We start from the raw sequence: 21,967 nt of genomic DNA on the forward strand, positions 1-21,967 counted from the left end.
ACAACACAACAATGCAGATTAAGTAGAATAATGCTACTGTATACAGTATTGCGCAATTGCTTTGAAAAAAAGATAGGGTTTATTATTAAGAAATTAAATTTTTTATATAGATTTTATATTTATTTATTTTTTAAAGAGATTACGCAGTGTTTATACATTCTCCGATTGTAAATGACAGCCAAGAAAGAAGTAGATGTCATATATCCCAAACTTGGCACGATAATTGGCTTGTGCTTATTACTTCATTTCTTGTTTAGAAAAAGAAAAACTCCAGGTATGCTTATTAGCATACGACAATTAATGTGAAAACAGCAACGTTAGATACAGTTTTTTGATACGTAAATTTTGCGTATTTAAAAAAAAAATTCTAGATTGTTTTTATATTAGTTTCAAATCTATCTATTTTTAAAAAAATAATAAGTATAGTTTGTACACGATAAGATTGTAATAATTATTTCCAGGCAAAAAAAATGGCAGTAAAAAAAAATACGCAAGAGGCGCAGCCTATCACATAGATATGGTGCACGTTAGCACGGAGCGTGCGTCCTCCATTACGCAGCGGAAACGAACCCCCGCCATCTCTGCCGTGCGGACCAAAGTACTGACACGTCTTCTTGACTCTCTTCACTCTCTTCTTCACTCCTTTTATATTGCGTTGACTCCCCTCCCTCTTCATCGAAACCCTAACAAACACTACTGCGTATCGATATTTGTTTCTCTTTTTCGTTCTTATTTCTCCAACTCCGTAACAGATCATTTTTCTGAACTCACGGTTAATCAAACGGACATTTCAAAATGCGAATTCTGACGCCTCGGAGCTTCTCGATCGGTAGAAATTTTCTTAGTCCCAGTTCAGACGTTTCGGGGCTGAGAGGCATCGTTACCAGCTGCAGAGCCGTCGTGCTTCCGCGGTTCGGTGGGCCGGAGGTGCTGGAACTCCGTCCCAATCTGGAAGTCCCCGCTCTCAAATCCAATGAGGTTCTCGTCCGCGCTCGTGCCGTCTCCATTAACCCTCTCGATACCAGAGTATGCGCTTTGTTTTTACTTTCTAAATGTGGGTGGAGGGATTGGTTTTATCTTTTTCTAGTTATGCTTGGTTGCTGAGAAAACGTGGGAAATAGGTGATGAAACTGAAGGAAACCAATTGGCGTTTGAGAGATGTTGCCTACTGAAACTAGACTTTACGAATTTATAATACTAGCCACTATGTATTAACACATTCACTTCATGCCACTCGATACGGGTGCTGAACTGTTTGCCGCACACAGGGCAAACTATTATACCAATACCATGTAACGGAATGTACCAATACTATATCCTGTCCCTGCCCAGTGCCCCTCCACTTTCCCTTCACTCGTGCTTAGACATTTAATCATCCATTGATCTTAGCACATATTGAATGGTTTAGATTTAATATTTTCAGATGCGATCAGCCTATGGTCGTTCCATATTTGAACCACATCTACCTCTCATTTTGGGTCGTGATATTAGTGGTGAAGTTGCAGCGCTTGGAGCTTCAGTTCGGTCACTAAGGGTTGGGCAAGAAGTTTTTGGTGCATTGCATCCAACTGCCATTAGGGGTACTTATGCTGACTATGCAATTCTTTCTGAAGATGAGCTTGCTCCGAAACCTGTTGCAGTAACACACGTGGTAAATTTTGGAGCGTTTTGTGTTTTTGGCTGAAGAATTATTGATGTAATTGTTAGTCTCATATGTGTGGGCATTTTCATTCAACGATAAAAGCTGTTCTAATGCTAATTAAAGTTGGTGTACTGTTGTCCTTTTGAACGATATGCTGTACATTGATGCCTAGGCTTTAATTGCTGGCTTGGACAATTTATGAGAGAGAAAAAATTAAGGCTGCTCAAAAAACTCACTTTTAGGGTGCGTTTGGTCACCAAACTCACCTCAACTCATCTCAACTCATCATTACAACTTTTTCAAATCTCAATACAAAATATAATAAACAATTCAACTTTTTCAAATTTTAAAATAATAATAATATTAAAAAATAATATTCTAACAATATTTTATCATCACAATTCAACTCAACTCAACTCACTTCAACATCCACACACACCCTTAGATTTTACAGAAAAGTAAAGAAAAAAAATATTTGGCTCATCGTTAGTATTTTAATGGGGGTGTTTTTGAATTCTGAAAATCACCTCTTCAGAATGCATTGATGCAAAAACTGCTGTTGCTGCTTCCATACTTTGTGTCATTTGGCACTTCCATGTGGATTTGATGATGACATTTCATAAGCTGTCCAGATTTTCTTATTCTGCATGATTTGGCCTTACAACAGCTCTCAACATATGATGAATCACATAATTTAGAAATAGTTAAAGTTATTATTTTTCCATGCATCTACAGAGATTGACTTCGTATATAACTTTTATGCTCCTAGGAGGCAAGTGCCATTCCTTTTGCTGCGCTGACAGCATGGCGTGCCTTAAAAGGTTCTGCTAGGATAAGTGAGGGGTATGGTTTGATCTCTCTCTCTCTCTCTCTCTCTCTCTCTGCCATATATTTCTTAGCTGTTTCCCTTTTATCAAGTTGTATGAATAATGTGCCTTATGAAGGCACAAAGCTGTCACCGTTACAGATAGTGCAGTCTTCACCACAAAATGGCTGATAGCTGAAAATGCTATATTTCAGGCATTTGGATGACCATTTTACAACGACTGCAGTAGTAAAAAATGAGATTGTTCTGAATATTGTTTGGTTGCTTGCTTGATTGTTTCAATATGGACATGTTTCAAATATAGACATGCTTATTTACCAAGCAATATTGATTTCTTTTCTTTTCCATTGCGAATGTTGCTGGATGTGGTGATAAAATTAACCCAATGAAAGAATTTAGTAATTGGCATGCTTTAATATAATTGGAATTCTATTGGCCTATTTTATGCTTTGCGTGAAGTTTGTAGAAAAGGATGAAATATAAGGAAATGCAATTTCAACTTGAATTACCGTATGTTCTTTATGTTATATTTTCATCATGTAGTCCCTCATAGTTGTCTCCTTGATGTCATCTTCACAGGCAAAGAGTATTAGTGGTGGGTGGTGGAGGAGCAGTAGGGTTTGCCGCAATTCAGCTTTCAGTAGCTGCAGGGTGCCATGTTACGGCTACTTGTGGAAGTCAAAGTATTGGTCGAGTATTGGCAGCTGGTGCGGAGCAGGCAGTTGACTACACTGCTGAGGTCATCTCTCCTCAAATACCTTATGTAGATGGTGATTTCATATGATCTTGGGGAACTACTTATAAAAAAAAAAAAAAAAATGATCTTGGGGACCAAGACTGATTTTTTTTTTCTTCAATTTACAGGACCTTGAATTGGCAATAAAAGGGAAGTTTGATGCTGTTTTGGACACCATTGGTGCACCAGAGACAGAAAGAATAAGTATCAACTTTTTGAAGAGAGGTGGCCACTATATGACACTTCAGGTATGAGATAGTTGCATGGTCTTCTCTAAAGATTTCTTGTATGCGTCTTTTCTGAATGCTGCCACATATGCCTTTAAATTTTTTAGCCTCTTTCATTGTAGGGTGAGGCGGCATCTTTGGCTGATAGGTATGGGCTAGCAATTGGACTTCCTTTAGCCACAGCTATTTTAATGAAGAAACAAATTCAATACCGTTATTCTCATGGAATAGGTAAAAAGGTTATATCTTGCATATTATTTTAGCAGAATATTTTTTACATGTTTGTTAGTGTCTCAATTCGTTGACAATTCAAAAAGGCCCTTGTTAACCTCAGAGTAGGTTGGGTTTAAATTTTTTATCAATGTCCAAACCCAGATGCCAAAAGCATTAAAAGGTGGAAGTGAGAAGGGAAAATGTGATCATACATGAAACTTTTTGATTGTTGCACTCTTTGTTATGGGTTTGCGGTTTATAAGTCAAAGTTGATGATATGATCCAACATGTATTTCCTTCCTCTGCTGTCCTTACTCCCACCGCGGGGGGTGGGGGGGAGTGTTGTTTAACAACTTTCGGAATAGCTTAATCCTTTGTCTTCTTTTTTAGAGTAAGCTTCTGCTATAGAGAATTTTGATTAATAAATATCGTAGTTCTGTTTGTTCACATTTTCATCTGCCTTCAAGTGCATGAATAACACATTTTCATCTGGTTCTTGTATCCCAAGATAACGTGTGCAATCACACAAAGGTCATTGAATTAATGCCTGCATTCTTGTTTTGAATGGCGCAGAATATTGGTGGACATACATGAGGGCTGACTCAGAAGGTTTAGATGAGATCCGCAGACTCTCAGAAGCTGGGAAGCTGAAAATGCCAGTGGAAAAAACATTTCCCATCACGCAGGTTAGTGAGGCTCACAAGGCCAAAGATGAGCGGCACATTCCCGGTAAAATAGTGTTGGAACTTGACTGAATAATATTTAACGATTTCTTATTGATGTTGTGGGAGACTAAAATCTTCAACACCTAAATGCCATTCCATTGAAATTTAATTTTGGCTGTGGATACTGCAATGTCAGCCTTTTCTTGTACAATAAGTAATAGGATTTTGCATAGGAGTTGAGCAAGTTTTGATGGTGGAAACTTTCTATCGAATTGGCAATCTTTAAATATCTGAGAATCTTTATCATGCTCAACGTCTATTATATAGTTCATTTCGTTTCAATCTCAATTTGATGTTAAGTGGAGAGAGACTGAAGAATTACCAAATGAGTCCCGTTATGTTTGCATATAAAAACGCTCATCTCTAACATCCATTATCACCTAGGGAGGGCATTATTGAATTTCAGAAATTTAACAAAAACTAGCTCTCTCTTTATTTATTTTATTGTGGCAACATGGATATGGGTACAAAAGAGGTCGAAAAGAACATCTAGGAATTGTGAAGGGAAGCTGGCGGACTGTGGGCCTACTTACTAAAAAATAGTTCATTGAAAAGAGTCCATGGCATCGTCGAACATTCACTATGTTGGCATGTTCTAACTAAATTGTGTAAACTTTTAGGACCTCGGAACATTTAAGTAGCTTCTGAAACCAAATAGACCAAACAGAAGAAAGAGAAAGGAGATGGATAGAAGAGATCCTTATTACTTGCCTCTATTTCTTGCTTCCGTTGTTCCTCCTTTTTAGCTTCTTTCTGCTCTTGAATTTCTATGCACCTCAACCATCAAACCACTATCTGCAACCTAAGTAGGCATACAAGGAACCTTAAGAGAACTTTGTTTAATCTTTTGTGGGATTTTGATGGGTGATTCCCCCACACCTTACTTAGCCTTAGTTACAATATCATCTTTTATCTACAACAGCCATTTAAAAAGCCCACCATATTGATGGGTGATTCCTTCTTTTTGTCTGTCACATTCCATTGTTTTTGCATGCTTTTAGGGCCTCTTTTAGAAAGCCCACCATATTGGTTTTGTCAATTTATTTATTTATTTATTTGGGTTAAAAGTGGTAATTAACTAATAATCTAATAACGTTTGTCTTGTCTTCTTGTGGTACAAAATCTTTGGTCAAACCCCTTCCCCTCCCCTTGAAGTAAACCTTGACCCACTCATTATTTTGACCCACTCATTATTTTGCTTATCATTTGGCTTTGAAGTTAGCTTCTTTGCTTCTTTTATTGTATTTATTGTGTAGTTTTTGCTTTTGGCAGCTTGGCCCCTACTCTTTAATAAACTATTTAAATACATGGGGAAACCCACTCCATGACAAAATCATTATGTTTACGCTGAAGCTCACCAATACACACTCGACACGTTGGATTCATTTATCCATTGCGAACGTGGCGAGCAGCTATTGAGTTTAGCTAAAGCGGTGTCGTGATCTTTTGTGCATCGGATTATGGCCTCCTTGCCACGCCCTGCTTTGATGCTGTTCTCTATGTTCGCATGGGAAGCATACTTAGCATAGTATAGGCTCCATGGCAAACGTCTGATACAACAAGCAGTTCATACCCACTCTCATTCCATGCGCGTGCCATACCATCAGGATGACATATAAACTGTAAATGGCCTGAAATTTCAATACAAGATATGTAAAAAGTGATTGCATAAATTAAATTTAGAAATCGATGTATTTAATACGGTACGTCATGTTATAAACTTATTTTTATTATAAAATAAATTTAATATATCATATGAAGTTACGTTAAATTACAGATTTATTTTTATAGAACTTTTTGTGAATGTAACTTTTTTTTTTTTAATATATCCAATATATGAGACGTGGGCATTTTTTGGAAGAAAATTCTATTTTTTAATATATTGTGTAGAACATACTATTTATATTACTTAAATGATAATATTTAATTTATAAAATTAAATTTTCAAATTACATTATATTATATATGTATTTTCTTATATATACTATACACATCGACTTAATAATAAAATATTTAAAAAATAATAATTTGAGAAGTTTGGGATGTTTATCTTCTTTAAAAAAGTACGTAGATTAGGTTGATGGCAAAGAAAATTATATATATTATTTATTGGGTGCGGCTACTATATCGTCTCATTTTGACTGGTGGGCATACCGCAAGCATAAATTTTTTTTTTTCACATTTTTTTAACATTTAAAGATATTTAAAAAATAAAAAAATACACCAATACACTTAAAATCACTTCTTTAATCACTAAATAAAAAAAAAGAATTTTGATCAGCAGTCAAATGGAAGTGTCAAGTTAGAGAGGTAAAATAAATTTTCTCTTATTTATTTATAAGAAATTTAAAATTATAATAATAACGATAACTAAAGAACGACCATAGCGTATGATCGATGCATATTATCGTGTACATCGCCATCGCCATCGCCATCGGGCTACCGATCACGTGCACCTTTGGATACTTCTCCGTTTCTTTCACATCGTCCCTATCGAACCCTCTCTCACATGTGAGCTCCACTCCAAAGGAACATTCATTTTTCGATTTAATATCGAAAATGCCACCTTGTCATTTAGCTAAATTTGTAGGCATAGAGAAAACGGCTCGAGTCAAGGGAGGGGTAAAAGCGAGGTTGGGACAGGGCACAAGACCACACGGATGGGTTCTCGATGTTCCCAACAAAGACAATTACACACTTGTTAATTCATATATATATATATATATATATATATATATATTTTATCTTCTTTTATCGTCCTCCTGTCTCTCATCTGTCCACCACGTTGTTCTAACTCCTATACCATTTCTTTGCATTGTATTACTTTATCAGATGGTTATCCTTTGAGAATGGTGTCCATCTCATTTAGATTTTGTCAATTCTCTATTTTCGGATTCTGAATCAAAATGAATAAGAAACTTTGATCGACCTAAGTTGTTTGGAGGACATGCATCTCCCATCTTTAAACAATGTCATATCATAGGATAGTGGTGTGTGCGCGCACCAAAGTTGGATGGAAAAAGACCTAAACCCAAAAACAAAAGTAGTGAGCTGCTTTCTTTCTAAAACATTGCTTTCTACTTTTTTTTTTTTTTTTTTTGGCTTTTCCTTTACGAGTTTCAGAATTCCACAACTAGAACTGATCAAATCCTGCTCTTATCCACCGTGTGGGTTGCTCTGCCGAGATAGAAGTGCTGATAGAAATTTTATGTATCAGTTACTATTTATTTTTATATTTTATATTTATAATTTTTTTATAAAATATACAGATATTTTTTATAAAATATAAATTTATTTTTTATAAAATATGAGATGTAAAACAATAAATAATGATGATGGATTAGAATTTTTATTTATCTCATGCACAGCAATTGTCCCAGATTCTGCACAAAGGTTAAGGGTATTATCGTCGTGAAAAGTTATTAGTAGCCAGGCTCATATCCAGAGCCTGCCTACATCACTGTGTTAAATTTTGCAAAGGACAAAGGGCATTTCGTCACCCTCACTCTCTCTGCAGTCTGTAGTCTGTACCTCTGCGAGCACGGCCCCAAAACATACTACCCACACACAAAGATCTTCCCCACCCAATAGTCTCCAATCTATATTGACTATCCCAACACAAAGTCTCACATTTTCCACCGTCAATGGCTAAATAACAAATACCAAAAAAAAAAAAAAAAACAGAGAGAGAGAATGGAGTCAGAGAGAACCCATCGCACGACAAGCACAAACGGCAGTAGCACCAGCGAGCTCTTCATCTGTTTCACCTCGCGCCTCTCCTCTTCTTCTATGAAGCTCTCCAAATCCATTCTCAGCCCAGGCCGTACCAGAGAACCATCCCAAATCTCTCTTTCCTCCTCTCTGAGTCGAAGACTGAGAAGCAGTGGCAGCATGAAGGGTGGCCAGGCCTCGCCAATGTTCCCAACTGGGGGCAAGAAACGAGGGTACGGTTTCGAAAACCCAGAGCCCTCTTCTCCCAAGGTGACCTGTATTGGCCAGGTTAGGGTCAAAACCAAGAAGCAAGGGAAAAAGATGAGAACAAGGTCCAAAAGAAGAGGTGAGGCGAGCTTTCGGAGAGTGGAGCAGCAAAATGCGAGTGTTGTCACGCATGAAGAGCATAACACTCAGAATATTGCTAACGGTCAGTTTCAAAGCCACCAGGTTTTACAACAGCAGCAGCATGAAGGCTTGCCGCATCGGAACCAAAGGTGGGTACATCTACCAGTAACAATTTGCGAAGCTTTGAGGGCCTTCGGTGCTGAGCTGAATTGTTTCCTGCCTTGCCGGTCTTCGTGTATGACAAGCGAAAGGGAAAAGGAAGAGAAAGCTGCTAGATCGGACGGTGGTGAGTGTGGAAATGGGAGTTCTTGCGGGGCTGTGTTCGCAAGGTGGCTGGTGGCGATGCAAGAAGGTGAAGGCAAGGGGAGGGAGATAGAGTTGGTGGTACGAGAAGAAGAGAGAGTGACGGAGAGAAATCCGAGTCAGCGGAGGAGGGAGGTTTTTGATGCGGGATTTGAGATTAAAGAGCAGAGGAAAGGGGTTGAGGATGCGGAGGAAGAGGAAGCAAGGGTGAGCATTTGTATTCCGCCTAAGAATGCTTTGTTGCTTATGAGGTGCAGATCCGACCCAGTGAAAATGGCGGCCTTGGCGAATCGGTTTTGGGACTCCCCAACTCGGAAAGATGTGGATGAGGATCATGATCAGGATGAAGATGAGGGTCACAAAGATGAGGAAGAACAACACGGGGAGGTGAAAGTGGGCGAAGGACGGGAAGGAAAAGTTGAGGTGGAAACAGAGGAAAAAGAGGATGAAATTCGTGACAAGTGGGTTTCTGCTGGTGAAGGGCATGGACAACTAGAAGAGAAGGCAAACTTCGTTATAGAGGAACAAGATGAGGGGGTGGAAGAAAACTCAGAAAGGAGTCCACAAGTTATTAATCAGTTGCATGAACACCCATTAGAGCAAGAAGAATACGAAGACGACGATGATGAAGAAGAAGAAGACGACGAAGATGAAGAAGAAGAAGAATTAGAGTTGAACCAGGTGGTACCAGCAGAAGAAACTCTATTGAGTTCTCCACCTGGAGCTCTTGCAGATCCAGAGAACTCAAAGATGGAACCCGAAGCCGACCACGCAGAACAAGAAGCAGCAGATAACAAAGGAGCTAACTTTTCACCTTCCTCTGTAATATCGGCAGAGTCAGGGCAAGAATCAGAAGAGCAAGAAGAACAAAGAGATGCAACGCCTGCAGCTTTAGGCGAAGAAGCAGAGGAGTCAAACGAGGAGAAGGAGATGCCAGAGAGGCCATGGGAAGGGCCTTCCCATGGAAGGTCGGACCCCGAATACCCGATCCCCAACGAACATTATTCGGGTTTCGAGCCAAATATCCAGGAAATTCAACAAAAGCCAGAGAGAAGGAGTTCAGTCTTGCCGGATTGTTTGTTGTTGATGATGTGTGAGCCGAAGCTATCTATGGAGGTCTCCAAAGAGACCTGGGTTTGCAGTACAGACTTCATTCGATGCCTCCCAGAGAGACCGGCCAACAAAACGAACGGCAAAGATGAGGTCAAGAAACGAGTCAGCACGGAGGTCTCCAATCCTACGGACCCGCCGCACCAGCTGCTGCTGCAGCCGCCGCGATCTTCATGCTCGTTCCCAATTGCAGCGGCGGCTCCGGGAGCAGGCTCCTCGATGGCTAGCATGATAGAGCAGAAGCTGGTGGGGTCCAATGGGTATGAACCGTTCGTGCTGACGCGGTGCAAGTCGGAGCCGAGGAGGTCGTCGGGTAAGTTCGCCCCGGAGGCTTGTTTCTGGAAGAATCGGAAGATGGAGCCGCACCGCCCGGCTACGCTTGGGGTTGGTGCGGCCGGGATCGGATTCTGAACCGAGGCAATTATGGTAAAAGGATTAAAAAAAAAAAAAAAAATACTGTGGCAAATTCTTAAACGTTGTTTGTTTTTTGTTGTACTTTAGTTTGGGCAGGGTGCTTTTACTGGTCTTCCACGTTTGTAAATCTATGCTTAATGGTTTCCGAGCAATTCTTTTTCTCTCTGTCCTTTTTAATTTTTCTTCAATAATATTACTTCACATATATATATATATATATATATATATTACACATCTGTTTCGTTTACTGTCGTCCCTATGTCTGTATGTTGGTGGGGATGAGGCTAATAATTTATGGATGATGATGGAGAGAGCAGGGTGCAAGTTAGAAGAGGTGGGGTTGGCATGGAGCAGTCGCACACCAGTGCGACAGTTCAGAATTGGCACTAGTCAGGCTGGGAAGGGATTTGATGGTGTCGATGATGTTTGCTTTACCTCTTTATTATATTATTGTCTCCGACTCTGGAAATAATTCTAGGTAGCTGTTTGGTCTAATCAGCAGCCACCTCCCTCTGAAATATAATAATTTTTGTTCTGTTTCAATCTGCATTTCGGAGAACATTTACGTTGGATTTGTTTGCAGTCATCACATCGAACTAGACTCTACTGGATCTTTATTGCATGTTAAAAACTTCACTCGTGTCTTCAATCTACTAAACAAAAGAAAATAGAAGAAAGGAAATAAAGTAGGTGCGGGCCAGGATGGATGAGCATGTGTGATTTTCTGAGTTTCAAAGCATTGGCAATCTTTAGTTTTACTTTTCAATACGTAATAGCATGCATGCAGTAATCAATTTCCAAGGCAGCAGAAGTTGGTGGGTTCAATATCATTTCTTTTTACAGAGATTTCAGTGGTCTATAGATTTTTATTTCACCTGTCCTCGCTTTGTGGGGTTTTACTTTGCTTTATATGAGATCGATGAGGCGTGAGCAAGGGGCAAATTCTGAGAACCAAAAAGAAGAAAAAGTAGGACCCGTACATATGGCTCCAGAATGACTTATTGCTGGGTTTTAGTGGCAGCTCCTATCGTCTTCAATTTCTTAATGGAATTTAACACAAACATTTACTCTGCCCTGCCTAATAATCTTATTATACAGGTAGTATTAAATATTTCAAAATCAGGCGATTTAATTTGGTTAAAAGAGAGATCTCCATTTTACAATTATGAGAAAGTTTTGGAGAATCACAATCCCAATAATAGTGGCACATACATGTAAAGGAATGGGATAAACTAAAGCCCAGAGGGATGCCAGAAGACAAGCATATAAGGGTCCTCTTTCCTCTCTTTTTGGTAAAGATTTCCTCTGCATTGTGTTTGGTCCTTTCAAGGGTATCCCTCCAAACTTGCTCCCAACAGCTAGCTCCAAACCAAAAATGCCAGTTATGTTGGAAGGTAATGCGGCTTTAGATACATCATAGAATAGAAACACTGTTCACCAGCGAGTGGTATGTGAAGAGAAGAGTATGTGTTCTTTGCAAGTTGTCATTTATTGATCGTAATTATTCGCTTTCAGACAAAATGATTAGGCATTTTAGTTAACCAATACCAGCAGGGGAGCGTTACGTTAAGTCCGCGTCTTTTTGTCCAGGATCTTATCCAATGTACAAGGAGCGTAGTCCATGCCAATTTTCTCGTCAGTATGCCAAACAGCGATATTACCGTGGGGGTATGCGCATGAAGCATTGAAAGTGCTGCTGGTCTGTCGGGCTACGGGCAATCTACTTTGCCACCACATTGCTGCTATTGATCTTTGGTCCAATACCCACGTTTATTTCTTCAGTGAGTATGGTGGTGATTTTTCAAATTCTTGATACAAATGCGACTCCAGCGCATCGATTTTAACCAGCCTAGAATCCTAACATGGCAAAATTTGGGATGAACTAACTGCAGTCAACAGTGCCACTGAGCACCACAAAAGATTGCAAGGGGATGGAAGCACAACTTAAGGTGGTCAATAATGCTATCATATCATTTGTACAGAAGGAAAACGATGACCACCAGCCAGGATGTTATGAATAAAAAAGGACTTGGATTGAAGATTTCAGAAAGACATACATGCCCGGAACAGTTATAGCAGTCAAAACTTCCTTAAATCATCCCTCCTTGATGATTTTCATCACCAAAATCAAAAATTTGTCAGTCAAAAATTCACAATGGGTGTATAAAACAGCATTAATCTTTCTACAATAATAATCAAGTATTTGCATGGTGGATTGAGTACACAGCTATCATTGAGTAAAGACCATGATGATGAAAATGCTTGAGTAATTTTGATGATATTTTCTACAAATTCCTATACTTTAATTTCAGCTCCCTTCAATTATTGTTTCTCATTAGAACTTTGATCCCCCTTGCTGCTGCTTACCTCAGTGGCATCTGTGGCACTCGCAGCTGTTGAATTTGGTGAGTCTAACGGCTCATCACCTTTGCTTTTGTTTTCTTCATTTGTAGAACCTTCCATCATGGAGTTCATGGCAAGTTGACCAGAATAAAGGAATAACCCAATAGAGTTTGCGCCAAAAACAAAGGTTGCAAGGTAGCACAAACCATTTACAATAGTCCTGTAAACAGCAGAAACGAGATGATGATGATTTCTTTTCCTATCGAAGTCGACAACAACATTTCCAGGAAGAATGTAGCAGTAGGAACTACCTTATGGTTATGGTTATCTGGCGGACCTGGAAATTATGAAAACAAGCCAGTGTCAGAATTATATGATGACCCTCTCAAGACATAGCAATCATCATCAAGACCTTCTTGAACAGACAAGCATACCGTGTATTATGATAACGTAAAAGGTGTTCTTTTGTGGAATTTCCTTCGATAGTTAGTTTAGGAAAGTCCTTTGTCACATGCGCTTGTATAAAAAAGATGATTTCTTCCATTTTTGTTTTCTTGTAGACAACATACATAACACAAACAATATTGTATCATGAATGTACCAAATGGTTTCTAGTTAAATGATGATTCTTCTTGCGTTTATTAAAATGCTGCATAGAAATACACGCCTAGAAAGAGAACAGTGAGTCTGGAAGATATATTTTTTTCCAGAACCACAAATATGGGAAACCATATTATTTAGTGACCGAGTATGAACGAATTCATATAAGATAAAATCACATGGTCAGAGGCCCATACAGAAACTGGTCCCTGTTCTGAAATCTGGAATTAGAAATGAGAAACCCCAAAGAAGAATTTCAAAGAAACTGGTCCTAAGATGGATATCAAACAATTGGAACCATCACAACATGTTTATCAAAATGCTGGAACTTTAAAGCTTCAGTGACCAGTCTGTGATGAATGCTGAAAAGAATCATAGAAGTAGGATTAACTAAGCTCCAACTCTCAACTCCAGGACAATAATCAGACATCCAGCCATTGTTGTAAGTTGTGGTTAGGAAATTAAGCCCGCCAGTGACCATCCAATCATATTTGAGAATTAAATGCCGACACACCCAACACACCACTGAAGTAGACTCCAACACTATCATATTATTTTTACAAAGTAATTCCTTATGAAGACATGGTAAAGGTAGTGAAAAGGTAGGGGATCAAAGACCAAACCGAAAAACTGTCTGAAAGCGCCTGGCGATTGAGAGATGCCTCAATTGTAGTAGCGAACTTGTAGAGAATAAGTGCGATGACGCCAGCTGACACTCCACCCAAGAATGCTTGAACAGGTGAAGGAGGAGAGTTGGTTTCAACAGGAGCCGACCCCATTGCTCTCAAGGTATCCACTGCCTCCTCCTTCAATGACTTCACTCCCGAGGACCTAAATTTCTAGACCCGCCAAAACCAACTTCATCAAAATCCAAATACAACTTTAATACCACTGAAACACACAAAACAACAGAACTGAAATAAATCATAATAACACGTAGCAAAGCGGAACTATTGAAATGAACTAAAAATCAATTGGACGCAGCTCGTAACAATGATAAACAACATGTATACAGTGAATGAACTCCACAATGGGGCCTTTGAAGCTATGTGGGGAATTTTGAAATTATTTTCGAGCACAAGAACTCCTAGTTCAAGTTTCATGGTGGAAGGTGTCAATGTGAAAATTCTACCAACTTTACCGTTCCGTCCCCTTCCATACCACATTGGTATCACCTCAATTCTCATAACAAACGCAAATGCAGGATTAGAGTAAACAAAACCCCACCAAAACCCATTCCTAAAAATCCAAAGTGAGGAATTTTAACAAATAAAATTGCAAACTCAGAAAAAAGGAGTGAAACAGGAAGAATACCAGTTCTTTGGCACGCTTGGCGCGGCGACGGACAGCGCGGAAGAGGAATACAGAGATGGCACCCGTAAGGAGAACACTGGTGGCAACTTGGATAGCAGAAGGGTCGTCTGTGGTGGCAAAAATGGATGGAGTAGACGGTGGGAGCTCAATAGGACCCTCCTCCGGTGCAGCAGTGGATGTGGATTCGGGGACCTGGGCAAGCCATGTCTCGGGTCTGGCGCGAGGGAGGGCTGAGACATGGTGGAGATTAGTGGGTCTGTAAGGGACGCTGACAAGAGGGGATGGGAAAAGAGAGGAATTGTGGAGGTGAGGTAGGGAGATGGGAAAGTTGGGACTGAGGAAGTGGTAGGAGAGAGACAGCAACATTGGAGGTTTTGTGGTTATGTCAGATTTCGGTTCTTGACGATTTGCGTCTGTCTCGTGAATCTATGAAATATATTGTTCTTATTTTGGAATGGAAGGAAGAAGATACGATAATATCTCGTGTTTTCGCTGCTTAGATTTTGGTGGGGATTTGAGATTGTGATAATATCTGGCATGCATTTTAGATTTTTTTTTTAATATTTTTTTCCTTCTTTTTTCTTCTTTTTTTCACCTTTTCTTAGTAGGAGAATATTTTAAAAAATTAATAGATAAAAGTTATTAATAAAAGTGATGGATTAAATTTTTTTATTTTAAAATTAAGAAAGTGATTATTAATGAATTGATATTTTTTATTTTTTTAAAATATTTAAAAATATAAAAAATATCGAAATAAAATAGAAAAAAATGAAAAAAAAGGTACATTTTTTCTTATCTATCAAATTTCATCGGTTCTTCCTCGGTCTAAGTAGCATTATTCATTTTTTATTTGTCATTTCAGTTTTTTTTTCCTCTTATTCCATCAAAAAAGAGAGAAATCTCTGCTCGAAAATGTCAGGAAACGATGTCCTACACACAAAGAAGAGAATAAATCAAGACTTTTATTTATTTATTTATTTATTTATAATTTAGGATTTCGATAGGTGTTTTTCTCTAAAATTTATGTAACAAGGAATTGCAGAAAGACAATAAAAAATAAAGTTATCAGACTACAGAGTTCTTATGGATTAGATAGTTTTAGCATGACGGGGATAGCAAATTCTTATGGATTAGATAGTTTTAGCATGATAGTCATAGCAAATCTCATTCTGGTGTCAAATTTCATTTGTTGATCGATCTGCAGCACTCTTGATTTGTGCCACCATGCCATAGACCCTTCGGATGCCCAGTTTGGAATTGAGGGGCCACAGCTTTGCAAACCATGCCTCAGAAAAATAAGGCCCCCTCAACTTATCTTCCTCCAACTCCTCACACTTCTTCCCTTGCAAACCAGGAAGTATCTTAACCACATCCGGTTTGAACTCTTTGTCAAATGTGAAACCTAAGTCTTTGAAACCTTGTACTTCTTCAAACTCAAGATCGCTTTTTCTCTTCCTCAACTTTGTTTGGTTCAGGAGTTGCCGCCTCATGTCCCTGGTGCAGCTCGAGTTAATGGTTCCACCTCCGGACTCCTTGTTGGTCTGTATTTTGCAAGAGTATACCGTCTGTGTCATGCCCTACGGTCCAGAATGTAAGCTCATCATTATAAAAGTAAGATAATGCAGAAATGCCATAGTCAATAAAAAATTCATTTCCATTCAATCATCAACACAAATGCGCACAGATTAGGCCATTCAAATCAAATAACCTGATTGAAGAAGGATCTGAATAGCACCTGGACATCATTGTTTTTCTATAAAGCGACTTCCTAAAGAACCAACACTCCAACAGCTTCCACCTTTTCATATCTAGTAGAAGAAGAGGACTCAAAAGGGTCATCCATCGGCTCCATTCTTGCCCTACTTTTTACCCCTCAACAAATTAAAAGCATACCACATGAGGGTTCTTCCCATCCCGGATCATTTATTGATACGTTATCCATTAAAGATCAACATCCCACCTAAATGAGAAATAAATAAAAAATAAAAAAAGTCTGCAAATGGGCTAACTGAGGGAAGCCATGTGTGATTTGACCCCATCTGCTTGAACTTGAAAGTGGAAACAAAGAACATTCTACGTGGAAGTAGGACTTCGATCGTGAAGGTGTTTGGAGCGGTGCAAACAGAAAGGGATGAGAACTGAAGAGGGACTTATGGCATTACTTATAGAATACCTCAGAATACCTCACTATCCAAACCAACCTAAGTCTAACAACTAGGGATATACATTGAGGGTACCATTGATGAGGCGTATGACATCATTGAAGTGCCAGCACACTTCATATGTGATGGCTTTTTGTTTAGGCAGCTATATATATAAGAGGGTTTTTTGTCTAGTTTTTTTTTTTTTTTTTAATAAGATCGTGTAACAGCTAGGTTCTATGCGTTAATATATGGGGTGGGAAATAGCTGAAAATGGCTATTTTTAATGGTTTTATCTAATACAATGGTAGGGAGTCTTTCTCCCTTTTGGTGAAAAATGGTAGGAAGTAGGATCAGGCTCATCCTAAGCTTGCAGACATGGCTGGGCACAACCAACCTAATTCCTGTTGCTGTGTCTCCGACTCTCCCCATCTGCTGAATACTGGAGAGTCAAAACAAAAGGCTTTCAACCTGGTCCTGCTTCTTGCAATTATATCATAGTCACAAACTTGTTCTCTTGGAGAGAATCCTATGAGCAGAGACAAAATAGAGTTGAGTACCTCAGGAATCTTTGGCTTCGGGTAAAAGTCATGTTTTGTAGAACCCTGGGTGATAATCAGTTCAATCCCACCTGGAGAGTGCATGACACTATTGGCAACAGGTGAATCGTGTTAAACTTAGATCAGGATCAGGACATATGACATGGATGACTATCGGTAGGGTCTATCTATCTAGAGACTCGCACGGATAGTGCAGGTCCCACTGAGTCCACATCTCTCTCTTCTCCATGTTGCCAAGACTTGTAATCTCGGGCAAATCTTTGGACAATAGATTTCACATTTTAAATCAACCTGATACAATGCACTGTTAGATCAACTCTAATTGCTCGAATGGCAGTGCGTAACTGGTCAGGCAAATTGAAGATGACTATTTACAATTGGGAGGTTTAGAAGGTATTCCGCATTGAAGTTACAAGCAATATAACTAGGTAAAGATAAAATACAGTCTCTGAACCCCAAAAGGAAAGAGAATTTGAAGTAGAAGAACAGAGATTGCTCATATATATATATGGCATATATATATATGCAATGGACTATATATAGCACATAATTAGGCATTTCCATCAGTTACTATTTTCACTATATATTCATGTTCTTCTCCATCAAACTCGACACAATCGTCTACAAAGTCGGTCTGGGCAATTTGTTTACTCATTGATGCGTCAGTCCTCACTGTTTGTTCTAGAGGAAGATTAAAATTTGCAATTAAAAACCGAATAGTACGAATTTTCAGGAATCATTCAAACAAAAAATCATTGAACATTTCTTGCTATACCCACTTAATCCCAGCTTGACCAATTTTCACCAATCAAACAAGCATATAAGTCCTGATCAAAATTAATAGAAGTACAAGAAACCTGAGCCGACCCAGTTTGCTTCAAAGCAAGAACCATTTCTTGAGCTTTCGCCAACTCTCCTTTAAGCCGCTCCACGTCTTTCTCGAGCCACCTTTTTTCAACTAATGCATTTTCTAGCTCTTGATGAAGCACGTTGTATTCAAGCTCAAGGCTCTGGGTCTTCCACCGGGCTCGCTTGTTTTGGTACCAAATAAGCCTGTCTCGGGGGCAAAACGAGTTGTTCTGCGAGCTGAAGCTTGCGCTCAGGCTCCAGCTTGTTGTTAGAAGTGAAGCTTCTATCCAGGAGCCTCACTTGCTCAGGATTTAGTCTCTTTTTGTTGTGTTTGGATGGGTGTTTTTGGTTTTGGCTGCGACAGAAATCCATCACTTGTTGAAATAATTCTAGGAAGTTGGGGAGATTAAGCTTTGGAGAGGATTATGAATGTGAAAGTGGCCCTTTTCGATCGGTTAAGAAATTAGTGGAGGCGGAGACCCTACGAAGAAAACGGGAGACCAAAAATTAGTGAGGATTCAAGCGAGAGAGTCTCTATCAGGTCTAATCTGTAGCGAGGTGGTTTTCTTCGTATGCATGCATGCACGCACGTGGTGTTCATGTGGGGGCAGCTCTACTCGATCGTGAAAGTATACAAACATTATCTACTATATCTGAATTAGTGACCATTTATTTTTTTAATTTTTTTTTATAACTTTTGAAGCCCCAACTCACATAGGTCCGCCCCTGCTTCAAGATATGATTTTGGCATGCGGGCAGTGTTTCAAACCTTCAAAATTTCAAATACAAAAGAAAGCAAGGCAGTTCAGTTAGCCCGTCTTTTGGCTACCAATTTGTACATCTGCTAAATAAGTAAGTTCCATATGACGATGCCGATACTGTTTTATTCAGAACTTTTTCCCCACATTCATACAGAAAAAGAAAGGAAAAAAAAAAAGAAAGGCGACAATGGCGAAGGCCTCTGCAACAAGAATAAGGAGGAATGAGGCATCTAAAAGCAAGAAGAAACCACTCTTTCAGCCTCCGTTGATACGTAACAGGTATCCTCTGCATTTCAGGCCCTGCTACCATATCATTCCAAAGCAAATCTGAGAGTGCCATTGTGAATTCTCCCACCTTGCCTGTTAGGAAAAATCAAACATGAAAGTGTTTCGAAATCTCATTCATGGTTGCATTGTTGATTTTAAAGAAAAAAAGGTCACATTGTTCATCCCACACGATGATTGGCAATATAGGCAGCGTGCTTCCTCCACAGTAATATTTGCAATTCTCACCCCTTTTAGACGTCCCTGCTCAACCAACTCGGGCGCAAGTGCAACAAGCCTTTTCACAGTGCAACCACTAAAGGATCTTATCAAACAAAGGCAAGAGAAGCTCCTTATCATGGTTTATAAAAGCAACATTCACGTTTGGACCTTCAGCAATATAACGTTCCTCGTCTACCCAAATAGAAGCAAATGCTCCCTTTTCCTCAGCTTTCATCTTGGAGAGGACATTTGGGAGGTAGTTAACATTCTTCATTGTTGCAAATTGGGGTGACTTCAAGGGTACAGTCTATGTTATCACTTTTTAAACCCTTCTTTGCACTGAGAGAAGTCGTCAGCTATGACTACAGCATAGGATGCAGACATTGGGCATCCTGCAGGTGAGAGCAAGAAATCCCCAGGACCTGCACTTAACCAGAATCTTAGTGTTCCTTTCTTGCACTGAGATGCTGCAGTCAGTTGCACAAGAATGCTTCGAAGATCTGACCGAGGGAATGGAGAGGGGATATCTTTGCTTTTGAAGCTGATCTGAGGAAACGGTCCAAGTGAACATCCAGCTCGTAGAGATATCTGTCGGAATAAGACGATTAATCAACAATTATATATAGCTTAAAAAAATCAACACTTGCTACTCCAAATGTACCCAAATGTAAGAGAAAATTGAAAGTTTGCAGAGAAGCTCGGATTGCATAAGACCGTAACGTTTGCTTAGCAGAGATGAGTTGATATGAACGTCAAAGATCATGAATATATAATGCTCACCCACCTAATAAAATGGCTGTGTCAAAAACACCATGCCCTCGATGAACCATGTGATCATCTAATGGGATTACCATCATGGTTGGATCAAGAATAATTCCATCAAATACGCTGGAATACATTGCTGGATATGGTTGCTTTTTCAGAGATCGAAAGAAAACAAGAAGAGAATGATTAACCACCTGATTCCTGATCATGAGAAGAATATATAGCTGCTCTTTTCCATGGCTTTAAAGGGAAAAAACGTGGAAACTGAGGCACAACAGATCAATGTGAATCATTCATGCTTCCTCATCATTTGGGAAATAAAATAATATAAATGATTAGCAATCAATGTGCCAAGGAAAATAAAAAGATTAGAAAACTATATAACGAAGAGAAACCCCTGTTGCAGTTTGTCTTGCAGCGCTTTCCATGTTACTAAAAAATTATAAACCGAAGTACACGACTTCTGGATATAATTAGCTGATTCCTATTGAATATATATAGACATTATTTCTCCACGACTTCTGGATGACATTATGAAAATTAGTATAAATAATTTTGCAGTCGATCGGTACCAAAACACAATTGTTTGAAAAATGATTAAATTTTACCAGTGTTTTCCGATTATCTCGACCTGTCACCTTTTAGAGTAGTGTTATAGTTACAAAGAGATTTTATAAAAGTAAAATCATAAACACACTTAGATCGATCTATTTTATAATAAAAATAATTTTACAATATGATATATCACGTAAAGTCGCACCAGTTTATAAGTTTATTTTTATAAAATTCTTTTATTGCTAAAATATTTCAATACATTTTCTTGGTTGTCAATATTAAAAAAAGGAGGAATTTTTCTCCATTTTTCTTATTTTTAAACTTCTTTTCAATTTTCTACCCGATAGTGTCACTTAAAAAATCATTATAAACAACATAATTTCTCGCCCAAACAATGTGGGCTATATAATCCATTTTCCAAATCTGGAGTCCTTTAATATCACTTTTGGAAATCCTGATTTCGTCGTAAAAATAAAAAGCCCGTCAATATCTTACCAAATATGTCTTATAAAGATCTCTTTAGTTGTTCACCCAGAACATAAAAGAAAAATATTAATATATCGCCTAATTTTGGCCGTTCATTTTAATCGCTAATGTATTTAATTTTTTTTTAATTTTTTTTTTAATAATTAAGAAAATAATTTTTAATATATTTTTTATTTTTTAAATATTTAAATATATTTAAAAATATTAAAAAAATAAAAAAATTGTGCTAACGGGCACGCGCGCCCAGCTTTGTCAAAGCTCGGTGGCACGCTAGCACTGCCCGAACATAAAATAAGCCACGCACGCTAAACACGTACATCTTTCTTAAAATGACTTTGAAGTCTGAATTTGATTACCAAATAACGATTTAAAAAAAATAAAAAATAAAATAAAATTTCCCCCTCCAAACTTAGGCCCCGTTTTGAATTTGGACGGAACTTTTCAGTTTAATCTAATTTTAGGTTGAGTTTAATATATAAATATTTCATTCTTAAATTATTAAATTTATTTTAACTCAAAATTTATTTATACGTATGATCCATAATTTTTTTTAACTCAATATTTTTTTACACACAAGACCCATAACTTTTTTTAACTACATCTAAATTCATCTTAGGTAAACCTCATAAAACTCATTATATTATCTCAACTCAATACTATTCATAAATAACTCAACTTATCTCAACTTAATTCAATATTTAAAGTGATTCCAAACGGGTCTTAGAGTTAATTAAGCTCGAAACTAATAGCCCAACTAAAATAAGAGTAATACTATATGCAGTCGTGGAATGGATAAGTATCGTGCAGTCGTTTTGAAAAAGAGTGAGATTCATTATTAAAAAATTATTATTA

General features: G+C 38.3%; 3 protein-coding genes and 2 pseudogenes across 4 annotated transcripts; 2 read left to right on the forward strand and 3 right to left on the reverse strand.

The window, feature by feature from the left end:
* Nucleotides 1-478: 478 nt before the first annotated feature.
* On the forward strand, nt 479-4,615 carry LOC121237369 (reticulon-4-interacting protein 1, mitochondrial-like). Of its 2 annotated transcripts, XM_041134077.1 has the most exons (8): nt 479-598; nt 753-1,026; nt 1,424-1,651; nt 2,412-2,485; nt 3,048-3,207; nt 3,333-3,452; nt 3,554-3,662; nt 4,218-4,615. In XM_041134077.1, exons 2-8 carry the CDS (start codon nt 796-798, stop codon nt 4,397-4,399), a joined length of 1,104 nt encoding a protein of 367 aa, XP_040990011.1. In that variant the 5' UTR covers nt 479-598; nt 753-795; the 3' UTR covers nt 4,400-4,615. The 2 variants fall into 2 exon arrangements, with proteins under 2 accessions (XP_040990011.1, XP_040990010.1); XM_041134076.1 differs by having other exon boundaries at nt 505-1,026.
* Nucleotides 4,616-7,864: 3,249 nt separating this feature from the next.
* Nucleotides 7,865-10,462, forward strand: LOC121237368 (glutamic acid-rich protein-like). Its single transcript, XM_041134075.1, has one exon. The coding sequence runs from the start codon at nt 8,063-8,065 to the stop codon at nt 10,250-10,252; it is 2,190 nt and encodes a 729-aa protein (XP_040990009.1). The 5' UTR covers nt 7,865-8,062; the 3' UTR covers nt 10,253-10,462.
* A 1,883-nt stretch (nt 10,463-12,345) lies between these two features.
* Nucleotides 12,346-15,040, reverse strand: LOC121237371. Its single transcript, XM_041134080.1, has 4 exons — nt 14,513-15,040; nt 13,822-14,037; nt 12,910-12,935; nt 12,346-12,818 (listed from the first exon to the last, which is right to left on the reverse strand). Exons 1-4 carry the CDS (start codon nt 14,876-14,878, stop codon nt 12,578-12,580), a joined length of 849 nt encoding a protein of 282 aa, XP_040990014.1. The 5' UTR covers nt 14,879-15,040; the 3' UTR covers nt 12,346-12,577.
* A 457-nt stretch (nt 15,041-15,497) lies between these two features.
* On the reverse strand, nt 15,498-18,626 carry LOC121237372 (annotated as a pseudogene).
* LOC121236689 lies at nt 18,486-20,283 on the reverse strand (annotated as a pseudogene).
* Nucleotides 20,284-21,967: the final 1,684 nt, after the last annotated feature.

Source organism: Juglans microcarpa x Juglans regia, chromosome 6S (genome assembly GCF_004785595.1).
Source record: "Juglans microcarpa x Juglans regia isolate MS1-56 chromosome 6S, Jm3101_v1.0, whole genome shotgun sequence".
Taxonomy (NCBI): domain Eukaryota; kingdom Viridiplantae; phylum Streptophyta; class Magnoliopsida; order Fagales; family Juglandaceae; genus Juglans; species Juglans microcarpa x Juglans regia.